Source organism: Fonsecaea multimorphosa, assembly GCF_000836435.1.
Source record: "Fonsecaea multimorphosa CBS 102226 unplaced genomic scaffold supercont1.8, whole genome shotgun sequence".
In the NCBI taxonomy this organism is placed as follows: domain Eukaryota; kingdom Fungi; phylum Ascomycota; class Eurotiomycetes; order Chaetothyriales; family Herpotrichiellaceae; genus Fonsecaea; species Fonsecaea multimorphosa.
Window position 1 is genome coordinate 566,233 of NW_015971642.1, and position 13,283 is coordinate 579,515.

A 13,283-nucleotide genomic window follows, 5' to 3' on the forward strand; every position below is an offset into this window, starting at 1 on the left:
CAACGACCATCTTACGCACCGAGCACGCAGCTGTCCCTCCTTTACCACTCGTCTCGCGATCTAGCTTCCGATTCTCTTCGACAGCTTCCTTCATCCCAGTTGAACTGTTGCCACAGAATCCCCTGCGGCGTTCCTGCGCCCTCTTCGGACTGCATCCCCCTTCAATTGCCCTGGTTGAGCTGGGTCCCAGTTGTTCGCAGTGCCCAGGTGCTCATTGCCTCTTGATCCTCGCCCACCATGAATCTCTTCCGGTTACTCGGTATGCAGACCCAGACCAATTTACAGAGATTTGACGATGTGCTAACCAAACTCTTCACGGCCTAGCGGACCTGTCGCATCTGGTCTCGATCTTCATCCTCCTTCATAAGATGAAAGTCTCGAATGTATGTCGAAGAATCCCCCTTAGCGCAACGACACAATACAGTGAGGGAAAACAGGACCATTGCTGACCACCTGTCTACGCTATTGGAACAGTCATGTTCAGGCATCTCCTTCAAAACCCAAGCGTTATACTTTCTCGTCTACGTGACGAGGTACCTTGGTTTGTCCGACCCCAAAGCTCCACCGACGCGAGAACCTCTTGTCTAACATAAGCCATTGTTTATGCGCAGATCTCTTCTGGACCTTCACCGACAGCGCATGGAACACCATCTTCAAACTAATCTTCCTCTCCTCCTCCCTGTATACTCTCTACGTAATGTTAAACGACTACAAGCCGACCCACGATCCGAACCTCGACACCTTTCGCGTCTCCTACCTCACCGGAGGCTCCGCGGTCCTCGCCTTACTTTTCCCCTACCGCTACACCATCCCCGAGGTGCTGTGGGCATTCTCCATCTGGCTTGAGAGCGTCGCGATCCTGCCGCAGTTGTTCATGCTCCAAAGGACGGGCGAGGCTGAGACAATCACCACGCACTATCTATTTGCATTGGGAATATACCGAGCTTTGTACATTCCGAACTGGATCTACCGTTGGTTTGCAGAGGGCCATTTTGATCCGATTGCCGTGGTCGCCGGCGTGATACAGACTGTCCTGTATTCCGACTTTTTCTGGGTCTACTATACCAAGTGAGTTTTGACACTTTTTGCGCAGACAACCTTGGAAGAGGAAGGTGATGCGAGGTGTTATGAAGGCGAAGCTGACTCGTGTGTGACTCTAGGGTTCTCAAAGGGAAGAGTTTCAAATTGCCTGTCTAAGGGCAATGCCCAAATCAGATTTTGAGCACACCCCATCCGCCCCGGAACGAAACATCCCCCTTATTTGTTTTCTACCCGGCGCTTCGAGCGGACATCTGCGCATTGCAGAGTAAGACCATGCGCTTGGAGTAGCACGGGATAGAAAAGGAAGACATATTTGTGAATGCAAGTCTTGTGTATTTACAATTTGCCTCGTGGAAGGACATTTTATCACCCGGGAGGGCCTTTGTTGTCGGGCAAAAGTCAAAGACTATGGATGTCGACCACCGATCTGCCACGCCCTTTAGACATTGCAAAATGGTTGCAAAAGCAAGAACCTGGTTGCGAACATCAGGACTGATCCGCGGCCTCGGAAATGTGGAGATAGAAGCCGGAGAAGGATCGAGAAGGGGAAAACTTTGAATAAAACCAAAGCACACCACAACAGAGAAGCAGGAAATGCACTTGGACGGTGTCATGAAAAGTAAAGAAGACGCGTCCAAAATGAATGAACCAATACTGTAGCAAAACCCCCCACACTCGCCGATCGAAGCGCTTCAAAGTTCTCACACGCGATATTTAAGAGATTGAATGACGAGTAGCGTACATGGAGGGATAGCCGATACGTATGTATGTATGGATGTACGTATCTAGATATCTCGTCTCCGACCCTCCATCAAGGGGGTAGGGGGTAGGGGTATCTTCTCGTCCATGCATGCATGGGAATGCAAACCAAAATCCTCCTTGAGCGGGAAAGCGGTGTTATATCGATGGCCGGGATATATGTAAGAAGAATACATGAGTCCAGGTACCTAGGTATTGGGCGCACGTATTTCCTCCCCGTTTATTCCCATCAACCCCCATCGGCACTGGGGAAAAGTATGTAATATATACTCCGCATACTCGGTGGGTGCTCGGTGGGTGCTCAGGACTTAGGGCATGGGAAATGAATAGATGAATAAATAGATGGCATTTTTGATCGCACCCCCCAAGAAGATTTATCCTGTCGAGGGGTTTCTGAACGCTGATGATGGGTCGCTCGATGCGGGAGTAAATAACCCAAAGAAACGTATGTAGATAGATAGATAGCTAGATAGATAGCTAGATAGATGAATGGATATGTCGAGGTGAGAGAATATGTAAGGTCGACATCAAAAGATATTTCGCCTCCGCTCACATCCTTCGAGATCTTGTTTCTCCCTTGGAAGCAGCTTCGGCTCCGTTCTCTCCCCTGCCCAAAACGTGCGCAGACATATTCTTTGACCTATACGCACGCTGTTGGCCTCCTAAGTGTCTCCCCAGTTGTGTTTGGTTCCCAACACGGCCAATACCACCACCAGAGCGCACACAACCACACCAACGGCACTCATCCATCGATTCAGGTTCCTCCACCACCGCGCGTTCTGGAATTTGAGTTCTGCCACGCCAGCAACGTGCCGTTCATAGCGGAGTCTGGCCAGGACATCCATCGACTCCCACTCCTGTTCTGCTTGGGAGCGATCGGAACTAAATTGTTGGGACAGAGAATAGCGCAACGATTGCGTTCGGGACTGCGGTTGCTGTTGAGGGTATGATTGGCGTTGTCTTTGACGCTGTTCTTGTACGACTTCCTTCTCAATGTCCCCAAAGCTCGCCGGTCTTGCTGGAAGGGGCAAAAAGGCACCCACGAACCATGCCGCAGGTATGAGAAAGCCGGCAGTAAAGCAAATCACCTGGATGGAACGGCGATCAATGTGCAGTGGAGACTGGGGCTCCCCACTGGTGACGAGATCAGGCACACCGGTCGTCCAGCGGGACTTCGTGTTAAATGGAAACCCAAAGCCGCGGGAGACGGTCGAGCCGGTGCCCAAGCGGGCGTCATGATGGAGGTGCGGAGAATAGGACCAACGATGCCAGGAGCGACGGAACAGATTCCCACTTCCGCTTGCTCGAGGGTGGTGTATCACAGACTGATTGGTCTGGGCGTCGGACTGAGAGCCACTGAGGCTATAGGCAAAGCTGTGATGGCGGATCATGTAACTTGATCCTCGCCCATCTTGGTGTGGCTGTTCATGGATCTCGACGACCCCAGCCCAGTGAGCCCGAGGGTCGGCAGGGTGTAACGGCAAGGAAACTGAGCGAGAGTGAGTGTTCGGATAGGACAGGGTTTGGGGATAAGATTGTCGTCGGTCTGTCGAGGCTAGAGCTGCCGGTGCTGGAGCGCGCACTGGGTTCGAGACCAACGGTCCGACACCAGGTAGAAGATGGGACTTCCTTGCTTCGAGCTTTGGTCGCTTCCTAGGTCGGAAGGGACCGCCGACCCCGTCCATCATCCCCTGATGGAAATTGCGAATGCCGGCGCTGATGTTTGACTTGGAAGTTCCGGGCCGCGAGGGTGGTTCTAAATGTACCGGGATTGGTGCTTGATTTGAACGTGAGGGTGGTTCTAAATGTACCGGGATTGGTGCTTGATTTGAACGTGAAGGTGGTTCCAAACGTACTGGAATTGGTGCTTGATTTGCTGCTCTCTCTCTCAAATTATAGTATGAACCGCTGGTATAAAGATACTGAAAAGAGTCCCTGTAGAAGCCCGAATAATACCTTCGGGCCCATGTTGGCACAGGGATCACACTCACTGTGCTACCAGAAGAACCTGGCCGCAAGGAATTTGAACGGGATCTATTGTGTCGTAACTTCGTAAATGAATTCATGGAATTAAGGCGTGTGATCGACTGTTGTGAAGAGTTGTTCGAAGAGGAGTGAAGGTAACCGTTGCTTCGGCTTGGTCGAAGGGGAGGTGATCTATATGCATATTCTTTCGATGGCAGTGCTGAGACTTCGTCCGTGGCCTCGTTGTGGTGAGGGTCCAGTTCTTGATGGCTGTATTCGGTTTCCCATTCAGAGTCGCACTGGGGCTCGGCTTCTGGTTCAGTCTCCGGAACAAGTCTGATCTGCGTCAGATTTGCGCCTTCATTGATGATGTAGGTGGAGGCCGGAGCCAGGTCTTCAGAATTAAGATACTGGTCGAGATCATCAGCTATAGAAGACGCTTCACTCGCTGGCCTTGGTCGCAACCACGAGCCTTCAGAGGGGACGGCTGACAACCGGGGTTCAAATTTCGACACAGATCCCTCTGTGGACATGGATCTGGAATTTCGTTTCGGTACTGAGAGTCCGGCATGTTGGCTTACAGCAGGAGCTCGAACAATGGGGTATTGAATACGTGGTGGACTGGAACTCAAGGCAGCTTGAAGACTGGCGTGGGTATCGGCGACTGAACTGCTATCGGAAGTCGGTTGGTCTCTCGTCAAAATTCGAACCACTGGGCTAGACTCGTCGATAGATTCGTTGGTCTGTTGAATGCTCTGCGGTGCGGAAGACGGCATTCCAGAGTCGACAGGTGAGCTCGCGTTTGCAAAAGCAGTTGGCGGGAGGTAACGATGAACGGGAGGGCTAGAGGCTAGGGGATTCCTTGCTCCAACTCGTTCGGCGAATGACTTCCCTTCCCCAGACTCGGACCTTTTTCTTTTCCTCGAAGAGCTTGACGACGATCGAGAAAGTGTAGGATATTTGGAAAAATCAGGTCGAGCGGTCGACGGCGATGACGGGCCCAGTTTTATCACATTTGGACTTGACGACTGGTCGCTGCCTTGAAACTGTTCGGTGCTGGAGGTGTGCGCGAGACGAACAACATTGGGACTGGACGATTGGTCGCTGCTCTGAAACTGCTCCGTACTGGATGAGTGTGCAAGACGCACCACGTTGGGACTGGAAGACCCATTGGGGCTTTGAGATTGTTTGGGGCTCGACGTGTGCGCAAGCCGAACAACATTGGGGCTCGATGATCCATCTTTCTCAGACTCCGTATCCAACACCTCGTCAAATGCTTCAAGCGAGGGTCCCTTCAAGTCTCTGAAAGATGGCAGTCTCGGACTTGAGGTTGTTGCCAGAACTTTGTAGTTCGGGGTTGAAGTTGCAGCGACCTTCTCTGGGATCGACGTGAAAGAGGAACGGGACGAAATCCTTTTGACAGTATGAAGTCCAGGAGGTAAAGACGGTAGCAACGCCAAATCATCGGCGGAGATCTTTTGCAAAGATTCCCAGCCGTATGCGCCCGATAGACTCTCGCTAGAGCTGATACTTCTTAATCGAACTGAATTGGCGGTGCTTGGACGGAGCGCCGGCGAGGTTGCAGTGGAGGGACGGGACGCTTCTTCGGCTTGAGATTCATACAGGTCTCTCAACGCTTTGACCGATCGCTTGAGCCTAACGGTGGGCTTTGACCCTCCACCTCGCGAGTTCTGGGGGGCATCGCTGCTTCTACCTGATTCACTCTCATAGAGCTGCCCAGAGATGTCGGCGAGCTGGCCTAGCCCGAAGCTCTTCTTCTTGCGGATGGTACTTGGGAGGAGAACATGAGCGGGTTTCGTAGGGAACGGAGTGCTGTTGTAAATGTCCAAAGTCCCCTGGTCTGATCTTGGCTCTTGACTGAGACGATTTGAAAGCTCATTTGTCTCTGAAGATGTTCGTTCTTGTAGCGGTGTGCGTTTGGGAGCAGTCCGCTTCGGCGATCTTAGCTTAACCGACAAAGGGGACGAGGACATATCTATCTCATCGTCGCAACGAGCAGCCGGTGATGCATTCGGTGACTCGCGAGTTCAATACGGCTTCCCGAGGATGTGCTTGGGTAGGAAAGTTGGGAGGGTAACGAACGACTGAAGGTGAGGTGTGCGAAGTCGAAAAGAACGTCGAGTGGGTGCTCAATGTGCAGAACCGTGTATTATTGAAGTCTCAATGGCAGCCTCATGGCAGCACTGTCGGAGATATTTTGCACTCAAAGTTACTTGAAGCTCGGCTTAGGATGACGATCAAGCGGAGCTGCATATGCATGCTTCAGGGCGAGTTAAATTGAGATCTGATCGGCCGCGGGAGTGGCGGCGTGTGATCGGTCGTGTGATGCCTGAGACTTGGTCTGGTATGTGCAGAGATGTGTGTGTATGTCCATAGGAAAAGAATGTTGGATGTTGTGCCAGTGTCTGGTTCAGTTGTTGGTGCAGATGGAGAGACGCAGGGAGGTCTTGGATGACTGCAGGCCAACACCCAAAAGCAGTTGGGGCCTCACCAGCCTCAAGCCATCAGGGGACGAAGCGAAGTCGAGATCCCTGTTTCCTTCTCTTCTGGAGGCCTGCGCCCATGTAAAATTGGAGTGGGCTGCTCGCCATATGCCAGCACTGCAGCGCGGAGTATTATTGCGCAAGGACCAGTGAGCAATTCATTGCTTTTGTGTCAAGGAGGGCCTCGGGTAATGGTGCATTGGTGTGCATTGGTGTGCACTGGTGGGAAGGTCGCGTCTCAGGCTATGGAGAACTTTGGTCGCGTGGCACATTGCCAGCGTTGAAAATCCCCGATTGGATCAAAGGGTGTCGCGAAATTAACGCGACAATCTGGCTGCGATAGGGGGAGGTGGGTGTGAGGGAGGAAGCGTTGTGGCGCGGGCAGCACGACGCAGACTGACGAAACTGAGTTGATTTTAATTTTCCGGCTTCTCCAGATATCAATAGTGCTGTCGCTCAGTCCACAAAGGAATATTACCTTGAGTCAGTGATTCTGGAAACCGGAAAAGGATTGCTGGCGGGTGGCAGCCACAGTCACCCACCGTGGCATTGATTGTAGAGATATTCACCGACTCTTGGCCACCATTTCTCCTTTGGGAAAGTCCAACACCCCCTTTATCAAAAAGTCCCCTTCGACCTCACGGTACCGAGTGTCTGGTACAGTCTTTGCCAACATCCTTTCCATCGCATTATTGGAGCTTAAACCACTTGCCAGCTCATCGCCACCGGAACAAGGCATGGCTCCCGTCAACTTCTTCCTCAAGCTGAGAAACACTTATTTTGGCCATGCAGGTGCGTTGGACCTTTCATTGGCTCGCATTTGTCGACGTGTCGGCTCCCCTGAAACTAGTTCTCCCACAGACTCCCACAGGCCTTGAATGTCTCTCTCTATGTGAATGGGCTGAATGGGCTGTCAATCTCAAATTCTCCCCCGAGTCTACCTATTGGCGCGTTGTTCGTGGATCTCTTGTCCTGACCCCGACCGATGCGGTTACATATCGATAATGTCGTGACCGGCCCCGATGGCTGCTACTCGTTGCTGATCCGAATGACGAAACAGACAAGGACAAGCCCGTCATTTCGCCTACCACGGCAGCCCTTCTATCGGTACGCCAGAAGGTGGTCTACAGTTCTGGCGATGCTCGGATAGCTGATCAATCCTCCATCAGGTCGCTTGCACGCTGATCTATGTGGTCCCTTTCTACCTGTCCTCCTCAACCCGGCCATCGCCAACACTAAACCGCGATGCTCCCAGCGTCATCCGTGCCCGCATTCGGACCATCACATTGGCCTGTATCCTTAGCAGTGCTGGCACTTTATATCTGCTGAGCGGAAAAGCGAAGCTCTCGCTCACAGATGCCTTGCATATGCTGGGCTATTGGCCCATTCGACCCTGGGACCTGTTTAGATCCTTCACCCTGACATTCCTGCTGTATATTGGGCCACTGTTTGAGAAGATCTTCGTCGAGGGAGAGTTCGACGACCTACGTGATCGTGGTGTTGCCGCGATTGCCGAAACTCTGAGCAGCTGGCAAGGCTACAGGAACTATGTCGCCGGCCCAGTCACTGAGGAAGTTGTTTTTCGCTCAGTTCTCATCCCGATTCACCTCCTCGCCAAACTCTCCCCTGGCAAAATCGTCTTCCTGACACCCCTCTATTTCGGCATCGCCCATGTTCACCACTTTTACGAGTTCCACTTGACGCACCCTCACATCTCCCTCTTGCCGGTTTTGCTGAGATCGCTATTCCAGTTCACCTATACTACACTCTTTGGGTGGTTTGCAGCATTTATCTACATGCGTACGGGCTCGGTCTATGCCTGCATCGTCATCCACTCATTCTGTAACTGGGTTGGCCTTCCTCGTTTCTGGGGCCGCGTAAGGAGACCGGAGGACTACCCGCTGTCCCCTGTTGTCATTCGTGGCAAGGACGATGCAGAACTCGTCCAGGCTTCGGCAAAGGGCAAAAAACTGGGGTTACGGTGGACGGTGGCGTATTACCTGCTTCTAGTCGCGGGCGCATATGCCTTTTATCGAGGGCTGTGGCCGTTGACTGCATCAGAGGCGGCTTTGGCAGAGTTTACGCGCAATACACGCAGATAACCAGATCTCCCACACGTGTTTTTATGTGGGATCTGCAGGCTGACAAGCAGAGCCCATGACTTTTTGAATGACAATGATAGAAGGCGGCGTTCTCTACTCGGTATGCCTCGTACACTGATATGCCTGGGCTTTCCAAACCCACGAATATTGGGCGAATCGGCCTTTGTTGAACTACCGCTACCGAGTCTTGACGCGGGAGGCAGCTACTTTCCTATCCTTCCTCTTTTTTCTCCTTTCTTCCCATCTCCCCCAACCAGCGTCCTGGATATCTTCTGTGACGATCAAGTCTCTCACCCTAAACCTCTTACATACCCAACTCTCCAAAGCCCAATCAAGCCACCCATAATGGCGTAAATAGGAGGTGAACAAAAACCAGACGACGGCAAAGATTGCTCCAGCAGCGACCCCAACCCAGACTTGTTTTGGCGTGTGGTAGTTCAAGTAGACGCGGCTGGCAGCAACAGCCCCGGCGCCCATGCACGCGAGGAAAGACAGGGTGAGCCGCTCGATAAACGTGGTAGGTGAATAACTTGCCGAAGAATCGGGGACGTGGCGGAAGATCAAGAACAGACTAAATGACAGGGCGAAAAAGGCCACAAATTGGGAGTGCGAGGAGGGCATGCCGTAGCCTTTGCCCGTCATTTCTGTTCCATCCACAAAAACATCAATCAAAACACGAATCCTTAAGAGCCTGAAAACAAACAATAGGTCCAATGGCCCGAGAGAGAAAAGGCATTGACGTACGTTTGGGGCGTTCTTCCCGAATCAGCCGTTTCAAGCCAAAATTCACCACTTCACACGCCATTTGGCCGGCGAACATGAGGAATATCTCAGCTTCCCGCGATGCCCAGATTAGAGTCACATAGACCACACAGAGACCCTGTGGCACCAGAGCTAGCCATGCTGACGCGTAGGATATGGGGTCACCAGGAGTCTAGGGGGTGCCTGTTAGCTGTGCTACAGTACAGAGTCACTTTCCGTGCGGACAAGGAATGGACCTTACGTAGCGGACGTGAGTGAGCGACAAGGAAGCGAGGGGCTGGTCGTCCATCCTTCCTAGACGGCTAGATCTCTATCAAAGGTGGAGAATAAATGACTCAAACAACTGAAATGATGAAAAAGACATCAAAGTATCGAGTATGTCAAAGGCAGATGCGAAAGACGAGAAGCAAGGCTGAACAGACTGTGGCGAGCCAAAAGCCACGGCGCCACCACCAAAAGCTGGGCCCCTGTTCGGCGTCTGCGGCCTTGTCGATGCTTCTCCGTCAATCAGAATCGACCTGATGCTTTTTTCCTCTGCCGCCTGCTGCGTCATTTGTTTGGTTGTTCATATGCATGGATGAGTCGAGACTGTTTGTCGAGGACCAGAATCCATAGTGCGGCCCTCGTAAGTCGCTGTTTCCTTTCTTTTCTACAAACACCTCTCCATTAAAGGCCATTGTGCCTGCTTGCCCAGCTGGGACGCATCTCATGGCTCTCTGATAAATAGTCCTTCGTTTCGCTTGATTCCGTCCACAGACCCTCGTTTCCCCGCATCCTCACCATCCTCGATCACCTGCTTGTGAAAAAGATGGAAGACGACGAAAGAACTACTGAGCTTTCGACCATCGCCGCAATTTACCCTGAACTTGTGGTTGATGATCAGGATCCATACAGTGCCACTCTCGATCTCTCCGTCACGCCAGTCCAACCTCTGCGCGTTGTCTTCAAACCCTCGGCGGACGGTGCGCCACCCTTTCTTGCCACACCACCTACCTCTCCTGAGCAAAGTCAGAGTGATGGCGATGCGAAGTCAGAGTCCCAACACCCTGTCCTCCCCTTGGATGCGCACGAACTGTTCCATCTGCCCCCACTGTCACTCCGAATCTCGTTGCCAACGGGCTATCCAGCCAACGAGCCTCCGATCATCTCGCTGTCGGTCACGCCTCAATGGCTGCCCCAAACCGTTCTGAGACGGCTCAAGGATGAGTGTGCTAGACTGTGGGAAGAGCTGGGAAGAGACCAGGTTGTCTATGCCTACATCGACCATATTCAGCAAGAGGCGGAACAAGCTTTTGGTTTTGCGGGCGAGACAGAAGTTCAATTGTCTAGCACTCTGAAATTGGCATTGCTAAATTTCGACCTCAAGACCAAGCGCGAACTTTTCGAAAAAGAGACGTTCGATTGCGGAATTTGTCTCGAGCCGAAAAAAGGTGTTCTTTGCCACCGGCTCACGTTGTGTGGGCACGTCTTCTGCATCGAATGCTTGCAGGAGTTCTACAAGAGTTGCATAACAGAGGGAGACATTGATAGTGTCAAGTGCCTCGCCCCGAATTGCTCCAAAGATGAGCCTGTACAAGCGGGCGCGAATGGCAGACCCTCGAAGAGGCGGAAACACGATCGAACACTCAGCCCCACCGAACTTTTACAAATCCCCATTGAACAAGAACTCGTCCTTCGTTATTTACGACTCAAGAGAAAGAAGCGACTGGAAATAGACAAAAACACAACCTATTGTCCCCGACAATGGTGCCAGGGAGCCGCCAAGTCCAAAAAGCATCCCAAACCGCTTGACCCAATGAACGACCTTGAGGAAACCTCCGAATCAGAGGAGGAAGAAGAAGAGAAACCAGAGTCGTCGGGGCACAAGAACGACGAGAAAATCGACCCAGAGAGTCTTCCCATGTCCGAACGCCTGGCGGTCTGCGAAGACTGCGATTTTGCATTCTGCCGTGTCTGCCTGAAAGGGTGGCACGGCGTGCTTGCGAGATGCAGTCCTCGCCGAGAAAGGGAGCTCGACGAGGAAGAAAAGGCAACCCAGGCATATTTGAAGAAATATTCCACACCTTGTCCGGAGTGCAACACACCCGCGCAGAAGATCATGGGATGTAATCACATGACTTGCTTCAAGTGCAAAAGCCATTTCTGCTACCTATGTGCGGCGTACCTTATGCCTGACAACCCTTACAGCCACTACAATGATCCAAAGAGCAGCTGCCATATGCGTCTGTGGGTGCTCGAAGAAGGAGATGGTGAAGGCGTCCACCATCCTGATCTTGCGCAGTGGGACGAGATTGATGATGCAGACGAGGATTCAGACGACGAAGAGCTACCACCTGAGAACTTTGCCGCCTTTCAAGGAGACCATGGACGACTCTTTGCCGACGAAGAGGACACAGATGACGAGGAGCCAGCACCTGACCAACGACGCAACCGGCCGATGCACATCGAAATCGTAAATTTTGCGCGACCTGGAGCACATAATCCTCAGCGAATAGAACTTCCTGAACGACCTCGAGAGATCGGAGCACCTGTACCACCGCAAGCGCCGCATCCCCCTAGAGCCAGGCCTCGACGAAGAGGCGGTGGTCAGCAAGCCAACCGTCAACGTGCGATGGCGAACGAACCTGCACGCGCAGGTCAGGCTCGAGGGCAAGCTCGGGGTCGGGTCCGTCCTCCTGCCGCACTGCCAGCTCAACACGTACGAGCAGTCGACGATCGGCAGAATGGCCTCAACCAGCACATTGGCGGAGTTGTACATGCTCTGCCAGACGGCAACGGCAATGGAAACGATGATGCTGCGGCTCCTCCTCCGGCCCAGCTTCCGCTTGCGGCTCCTGGTCAAGGAAACCACCCGGATGCCGCGCATGGCGCGCAAGCAGGTGCTGTCCGTGCGATGGGTTTGGAAAGATTTCTGCAACTAGCACAGCAAGACCAGGAGGATGAGTGGGACTCGGATGAGTTGGAGGAAGATGATTTTCGAGGCATAGAGCACGAGCATGAGCCCCGGCGTCGAGGACGGGAGCGGGTCATGGGCTGGCGGCCCTAACTGTGCCGACCACATGAGCCAGGAGTTTCTTGGACTACTTAGACAATAGAAATTAGTTGTGAAGGCTGGGACATCACCTATGCACAGTGGCTGCGATATGCTTGTATATGAGCTTGAACATCAGAATGCACTCCTGTATACCGAGTACCTTGTAATATGAATCTCTAACAAGGCTGAAGGCTGACTCGCAGGGCTGTGGAAATGGGGCATATCAATCGCGGGGACCAATGGGCAATCTGGCTGGCCAGCGCTGGCCTGTATCGAACACCATGAATGAAGCCGAATTCGCCTGCTAGTAACAGGTTGGAAGAGGCCTGTTGGATCTCAGATTGCATCAAGTTGTCCGGGAACAGCATTTTCGTCTGGCTTGTCCAGAACCTGGGTATTTGTGCCGCGGTGAGGCAGAAGCAGCATCAAGCAGATCACTCCTTTTAGGGCAGTCGGTTCACCCCTGCGGGATGTGTTGGCGCGGCAGGAACCAAGTTCTTTTTAGTTGGGTACCTAGCTCACTAGGCATGGCAATTGGGTACGTATCTCGAGTGCATAAACTGCACAATGCAAATAGGTATTGAACGACGTGGTCTCTTTCCCTTCGGCCCGCAGGAGGATCTTCATCATATGCATCAATACCCTCTCGAATCACGTTTTCACCCCACCGTCATTGTCTTGTGCCTTCGTAGTTGTGATCGCAACAGGAATTGAGATTTCGAGCTCGGCCGCTGAGCGGATAGAGAGCTAGAAGCGCATCGAAGATCGAGTCGGGACAACCGTGAAGCAGACACGTGGTATGGCTGGACTTTCCCCAATAATGAAGGGAGGGATGGGCAAGGAGGATTCGACTGACGCAATGATCAACTTTTGTGCTGCCCAGTGGGCGTTGGCGGTGACCGTTGGTGTTGGTCATGGTCGATGGTCTGGTTGCTTGATGAGACATTGGGTGCATGGGCAAACAAAGGGAAAGATGGAGTGATGTCATCCCGCCCTTGCCAAGCCGCACCAAACACAAATGTGACGTCGATCTTTTGTACTAAGAAAAAAACCCCATTAACATTACGAGGAGAGCGACCGCGGTTTGCTCTTGACACGATCCTTTCCACTGTCTCC

At 52.6% G+C, this 13,283-nt stretch overlaps 4 protein-coding genes across 4 annotated transcripts; 3 read left to right on the forward strand and 1 right to left on the reverse strand.

Moving 5' to 3' along the window:
- Positions 1 to 237: 237 nt before the first annotated feature.
- Positions 238 to 1,072, forward strand: Z520_04909 (uncharacterized protein; the record flags this gene model as incomplete). The annotated part of the gene is made up of 4 exons (XM_016775413.1): positions 238 to 259; positions 325 to 383; positions 475 to 541; positions 612 to 1,072. The coding sequence occupies 4 exons, from the start codon at positions 238 to 240 to the stop codon at positions 1,070 to 1,072; spliced, it is 609 nt and encodes a 202-aa protein (XP_016633456.1).
- A 1,390-nt stretch (positions 1,073 to 2,462) lies between these two features.
- Positions 2,463 to 5,759, reverse strand: Z520_04910 (uncharacterized protein; the record flags this gene model as incomplete). The annotated part of the gene is made up of 1 exon (XM_016775414.1): positions 2,463 to 5,759. The coding sequence occupies one exon, from the start codon at positions 5,757 to 5,759 to the stop codon at positions 2,463 to 2,465; it is 3,297 nt and encodes a 1,098-aa protein (XP_016633457.1).
- Positions 5,760 to 7,006: 1,247 nt separating this feature from the next.
- Positions 7,007 to 8,371, forward strand: Z520_04911 (uncharacterized protein; the record flags this gene model as incomplete). The annotated part of the gene is made up of 3 exons (XM_016775415.1): positions 7,007 to 7,061; positions 7,330 to 7,376; positions 7,439 to 8,371. 3 exons carry the CDS (start codon positions 7,007 to 7,009, stop codon positions 8,369 to 8,371), a joined length of 1,035 nt encoding a protein of 344 aa, XP_016633458.1.
- Positions 8,372 to 9,941: 1,570 nt separating this feature from the next.
- Positions 9,942 to 12,179, forward strand: Z520_04912 (uncharacterized protein; the record flags this gene model as incomplete). Its single annotated transcript, XM_016775416.1, has 1 exon — positions 9,942 to 12,179. The coding sequence occupies one exon, from the start codon at positions 9,942 to 9,944 to the stop codon at positions 12,177 to 12,179; it is 2,238 nt and encodes a 745-aa protein (XP_016633459.1).
- Positions 12,180 to 13,283: the final 1,104 nt, after the last annotated feature.